Source organism: Neomonachus schauinslandi, chromosome 11, assembly GCF_002201575.2.
Source record: "Neomonachus schauinslandi chromosome 11, ASM220157v2, whole genome shotgun sequence".
Taxonomy (NCBI): Eukaryota; Metazoa; Chordata; class Mammalia; order Carnivora; family Phocidae; genus Neomonachus; species Neomonachus schauinslandi.
In genome coordinates, this window is record NC_058413.1 from 3,463,244 (window position 1) to 3,469,243 (window position 6,000).

Below are 6,000 nucleotides of genomic sequence, written 5' to 3' on the forward strand. Positions count from 1 at the left end.
GGGATCAGACCTGCTAGCCCCAGGCAGGAACGGTGATGGGGAGTCTTGGTGGGTGGGCCACAAGCCCCTCCAAGCCCAGGGCGGCTCAGAGGGTCCGGGCCTGGAGTTTACCCCACCACTAGCCTGGAACACCAGGCTGGCCATGGCTGCGCCATTTTACCTACTCCTGGGCCCTAATCCCCTTCATCCATCCCACCCTACTGAGGGGGTCCCCGTTGCTCTGGCCCCCCTGTAGAAGCCAGGCCCCTACCACGAGCTCAGTGTTAGTGGGAGCCACTCTGAATGCTCTGCCCTGTGCCCAGGGCCTCCCAGCTGCTGGGAGATGGGGAGGAGAGCCTTCTACTGCCCCGGGAGGAAGAAGGTGGGAAACACAGTGAGTTTCAGTAACCGCGGTCCCTACCTGCCTTTGAAGAAAGCCACGTAAAAGATGGGGGTGTAGGAATTCACAAACTTCAGCAGGAAAGCCTTGAAGATCAGCCTCTCCTCGAAGCTCTTCTCCGTCTTTGGAACCTCTAGAAGGAGTGAGATGCACGTGACCATGTACTCAGCTCTCGCGGGAAGGAAGCTCAGAGAAGGTAAGTGAGCAGCCCAAGGCCCCACACTAGGGAGGCGCACTCACCAATCTTGGTGAGCCAGCGGGCTATGCAGCCGTAGACCTCGTCCAGCAGGATGATGACCACCAGGTTGATGATGACCGCGGTGGCTGTGACCGTGACCCGGATGTTGGACCGCACGGACGGGGAGGAGTTCATGGCCAAGGCAGCGGCTGTGGAGATCCTATAGATGATGACTCCCAGGACGATGGCGAAGGTCACTGCAATCTGCAGAGGGAGAAGGGCCGGTCAGGTCCGATCAGAACCCCCTGAGCCCAGTGAGCCCAGCTACCCCCCCACCCTGCAGCAATTTGGCTCCAACACGGACGGGGCTCTGGGATTGACCAGGTGAGTACACCGATTCTGACATGCCCAGGATCTCTGCTGTCACCTGCTGTAGGGCACCATGCCTTCTCTCCTGCCCCCTGACTCCAACAGGGCACCGAGTGGCCGAAACCCGAGGGACTGGCCTGGCTTGTGTGAGTCAGGCTGACTGTGGCGGGGAGGGGTTCTCCCCAAAACATGGGTGGCCCTGAGCGGGAGGAGTGCTATTCTGGAGGCGGGTGGGCGTGGGCAGGGCTGCAGTCCTGGCTGGGACAGACAGTTGGAGCCCCTTCTCCCAATTTCTTCACAAACCACCCACACACCTGGCTCATCGTTCATCTGGCCAAACCCACCGGTGGACCAGAACATTCCATAAAGCTTGGGCTGGTGGCTACCTGGGAGACTGGGGTGGGCTCTGGCTCGGCTGGAGAGTTGATTCTGTGCAGAGCGATCTGTCTGCCTGGGTTTCTTCTCCTTTTCCTCAAAGGCCCTAACTCACGGAGACGACCTCGTCCTCACACGGTCCCGCACTGGGGTGTGGACGCGGGCAGATCCCAACCCCAGGACGCACTGAGGACGGAGGCTGGCTGTGTCGGCTGTCACTCACGCCCTACTCCAGCACAGGCCAGGCTCCGTGCTCCTTCCAGTCCCCAGTGTGACCTGTGTCACTTCCTCCCGTTTGGGGTGCGGAGAGCAGGCCCCGCCCTGCTAGGATGGTCCCTCACGGCTCCCGGGACGCTCCTGCTGCAGCGTGGGCCTGCGCTGCGTCTCAGGTCACGGCTTGGAAAGGCCGTGGCTGCCTCAGCCCCGGGGGAGACTGCAGCCATCAGAAGTCTAGGAAAGCTCCTGTTTTAGACTTGGGGCCGGTCCCTCCGCTTCTGCCCACATCTGTGGGTGCCTGACGGGGGCCACACCCCATTCAGGAAGCTCGGCCAGCCCAGCCATACCCTGACCACACTCCCTGGCCAGCTCCGGGAATGAGGGCTTTCCTTGGAAACTCCCTCGCTCCTTCCAAGGGGCCCCTCCCAGGGGACGGTACCACCCCGGCCTCAGAGCCGGCCTCGCGCCAGCACGCGGACGTACAGACGGGAGGCCGGCCTGCGAGGTGACTCAGTAAGGAGGGTGTCCCCTGCTTCCTGCCAGAGGGTGGGTGCGCCCCCACGACAGGCGAGACCTCCAGTGGGCAATGCCCCCTCTGGATTAAAAGGGCCTCAGGGGTCTGGCTGGTGGGTTCACCCTGGTGTTCCCAGGACAAGGAACACGGCGGGGGAGCATTGTAGGTGCTCAACCAGTATTTGCTCAGCGAATGAAGCTCCTGGCAGGGGGCAATGAGGGGGGCAGAGCTGTGACTGATTCATCCATGAGGGAAAACCAAGACAAGCCCCCGCCTCCGGTGGAGTTCGCACAGAGCAGTGCGGCCCTCGGGGCAGAGGCCTGACTGGTGCCTGGCCCCACCACCTCCAACCTTGTGGCCCGGGGAGAGGGGCCAGACCTGTGCCTGTCTCAGCAGGAGGGGGTGGGATCGGGATTGTGAGGGCTCAGGGAGACACAGGCTCAGGCCCTGGTTCACGGCGGCCAACCCCAGGCCCTGGGTACCAGGCCACAGGACTCGGGGGCCATGCGGGACTCTAACTTAAAGCTCCCAGGCTGGACAAGGGGCCGGTCATTTTTACAGGGACCTTGGAGTCCCTGCAGACTCCTTGGCCCCTTCCCATTTTAGTGGAACCTCCCCCTACCCCACAGCCTAGGATGAGAGCCAGTGTCACGTTGACATCCGACTCTGGTCTAGGTGAGCAGCACACCGTCTCCCCGTGGGCTGCCCTGATCTCTCCCACTTCAGCCTTCCGGAACTTACCATGAAGACAATGGAGACCAAGTTGGTGAAGTAGGCTGGGAACCGGTCTCTCCAGGTCAGCTTCACCTTGTCTGTCTGCAACACGAAACGATGTCGGGTCACCTGGTGGGACCCGTCACGGTGGAGAGAAGTCTGTGTGCGCGTGGGAGGGTGTGCGGGTGCACGACTCGGACAACAGAAACACTCAGAAACACCTTTACGAAAACACGCCCGCAGGTGACGAGTGAAAGCACACATCTAGCATCCAGGGAAGGGTCTGGGGTCTCATCACCCATCACATGACGCCAGGGAACAGCAGCAATACGCGTTTGCAAACGTGACTCCTCTGTGTCCCTGGCATCACAGTGCCAAACGCTTTCCTAAATCCGACCATTAGCCCCGCGCCTGGGGGGACGCCTGCGTCCGGCCCAAGCCTCGCCTGAAGGCTGGAAGATCCGAGATCTTTTTGCCCCCTGCCACCCAGACCATAATAGTTATTTTTCCTGCGCGGGGCAAGCCGAAACAAGCAACTAGCGTTACAAGTTAAAACGCCGATTGCTGCGTAGCAATGATCTTTCCAGAACGAATGGGGGTGGATGTTTAAATGGGGAGATGCACGTGTTAGGACAGAGAACGCGGACGAGGGCGGCACCCCGGAGGCCACTCATTCCAGGGGCTGGTGGCATGCGTGTCAGCAGGAAGCCTGAGAAGCACGCGCAGGCAGGCGTGACAAGCACGTCTCACGAGCTCCTCTCCCCCCGCCCCTGCCCCCACGGGCCCACGGAAGCCATGCAGTGACATCTCGGCACACGTCGTGGCTCCACGGGTGTGGCAGGAAGGCAAAGAAGCGTGGACGTGGATGTTAAAAAAATAATACGACACTCAGAGTTTGTTGAGGAAAAAACACAAGGGACTTTGATCGTCTGCAAACAGTCAAGACTCGCGTTGCCCCCGAAAGAGAAAAGTACCAATTTCACCCCCGCCATGGCGGTCTTAACCCTCTGCCTCCATTTGTTTGTTGACTCCTCTGGAATATGCCGGCGCTTCTGAGGGCGGGTGGAGGGAACAAGAGAGCACCGTGGGGTGACGCGTGCCGAGGCTCGGGAGCCGCGGGGCCCAGGCGTGTCCCCGTGGCCGCGGGCCCGCCCTCGCTGCGCTGGCCGCCAAGGCCAACACGGGTTGCGGGTGTTTGAAACCCATGGGAGATGGCAGACGCCCATGTTCTAAAGGAAGGGGGACGCAAAGGTCTGGGAACGGGAGATGGGGCTTTTGAGGCCGACTCCCCCCGGGAAAGGCTTGGCGGGGCTCTGAACCGCCCCCCTGTGAGGTGGCCGCTGTGATCGCGAGGGTGCGTATCACACCGACACGGAGGACGCCACGCCCAGAAGTGCAGGTTCATGTGCCAGTTAAGGCAGGGGTCTCCTCTTTTGCAATTGAATTGGGTGCCATTGCCAGGGGAAAAAGTAAAGCCAAAAACTAAAGCTGGGAGCCAATGACACAGAGGAGGAGATGAGGGGTACGGCCCACCAGACGCCCCCAGAGGACGGCACAAAGGAACCTCGTACCCTTGTTGCTCTGGTAATCAGAGCCGAGAGGTGGGGTGGCAGAGCCTGGGGGGTGCGCCTGGCACGGCTGGCCAGATGTGCTATTTGGGCTTGGTTAGGGTCTGGACTTAAATGGACCGACATGTGTCACAAAGCCTTTTTCTCCTCAGGGAAGAATGAAATACTCATCCGTGCTCATGCGAAGGGGAGCCCACAAAGGCACAGGGTGGACTGTCTTAGGGGCCGTATATCCTGACACAGGCTGGGGGCAGAGGATGCCGCATTGGACACAGGTCTTAGTGGCCCACAGGGGAGGCCTGCAGGACTTCTAGGAGGTGCTGTCCACCTTTGGGAGGACGAATAAGGTCCAGAGGGTCTAACGGGGTGGTCCAAGGCCGCTGGGTGCCTGCTCAGGAGGCAGCGTGCACGGGGATGGACGGCTGTTCATGCTTTGTTGTTGTTTGCAGCCTTGAGTCCCACTCAGACTCTTAAGATGCTGTTTAGGGAGGTGCACCCCCTTCCTGGCTGCAGCAGGACGAAGCTGGATTTTTGCCATGTCCCCGGAGCTGGGGCCGGAGAGGGAGTTTGCAGTTTACCCACTTTATCCCCCAGATGGGATTTTGGCAATTGCAATCCTTGCCCACTTGGAACCAGCAAACCCTGCCCGTGTGCCACAGTAATAAGAAAGATAAACCCAGGGCTTTGCCTGGTCAGCCCCAGAGGCTGAGGTGTGAATGTGAACATGGGTGGGGAGGCTGCTCAGGGAGCGTCTGTTTCCCACCCTTCAAGGACTGACACAAACCTCCCCAGCCTTCGGTAGAGGCTGCCGGAGGCCAGGGCGCTCCATGCTTGTCCCAGGGCATATAAAACACCTTCATTAAAAACCTCTAGAGGTTTGCCAGAATTTAGGCCATGAACATAAGACAGTCAATTTGAATGAGAGGTTTGGGGAGAAAGAAAATCACTTTTAAAAAGATGGTGATCTTCAGAACATCACAAAACATTTCCCTCTCATTCCCACATCCCTGAGGGAAACAAGGAGTTGGCCATTTGCTCAGGGACCTGGTGGGGCAGACCAGGTCGGCAAACAATTCAACATCAAACACAAGGGGTGGACATAATAAAATGTCAAGTGTCCTGTGAAAAAAACTGCAAAGCTACCTGGTTCTTGATGGTGAAATGTTGGCTGAGGTTTGAGATATCCTCAGGACAGATCAAGAAGAGAGACCCATAGCACAGCTGGACAAACTTCAGCCTGTGGGCCACACCTGGCCCCCTACTTGTTTTTATAGATAAAGTTTTATTAGAACACAAGCAGGGCCATTTGTTTACCTGCTGTCTATGGCTGCTCTCGAGCTACTGAAAGAATAGAGTAGTTGTGACAGAGGCCTGCAGACTCAGATATTTATGCTCTGGCCCGTCTGGGGGCTGGCCCCTGACCTATACTGTTGATGTGCACAATGTTTGCCAAGCCCCTGGTCTATACCGTTGCGTGCACACAGTGTTTGTCGAGCCCCTGGTCTATACCACTGATGTGCACACAGTGTTCGCCGAGCCCCTGGTCTATACCGTTGCGTGTACACAGTGTTTGCTGAGCCCCTGGTCTATACCACTGATGTACACACAGTGTTTGCCGAGCCCCTGGTCTATACTGTTGTGTGCACATAGTGTTTGCTGAGCCCTGGTCTATACTGTTGTGTGCACA

The 6,000-nt window shown here is 58.7% G+C and overlaps 1 protein-coding gene across 11 annotated transcripts in view; it reads right to left on the reverse strand.

Moving 5' to 3' along the window:
• The window catches only part of ANO1 (anoctamin 1), an 80,048-nt gene that overhangs the window by 19,476 nt on the left and 54,572 nt on the right, over window positions 1-6,000 (reverse strand). For 8 of the 11 annotated variants that reach the window (XM_021685599.2, XM_044919229.1, XM_044919228.1 and 5 more), the window contains 3 exons: window positions 2,773-2,847; window positions 620-821; window positions 401-512 (listed from right to left, as the gene is read on the reverse strand). In XM_021685599.2, the coding sequence (XP_021541274.1) occupies window positions 401-512; window positions 620-821; window positions 2,773-2,847 (389 nt within the window). Of the gene's footprint in view, window positions 1-400; window positions 513-619; window positions 822-2,772; window positions 2,848-3,719; window positions 3,798-6,000 lie in introns of all 11 variants that reach the window. The other 3 variants (XM_044919227.1, XM_044919226.1, XM_044919230.1) reach the window with 1 other exon arrangement.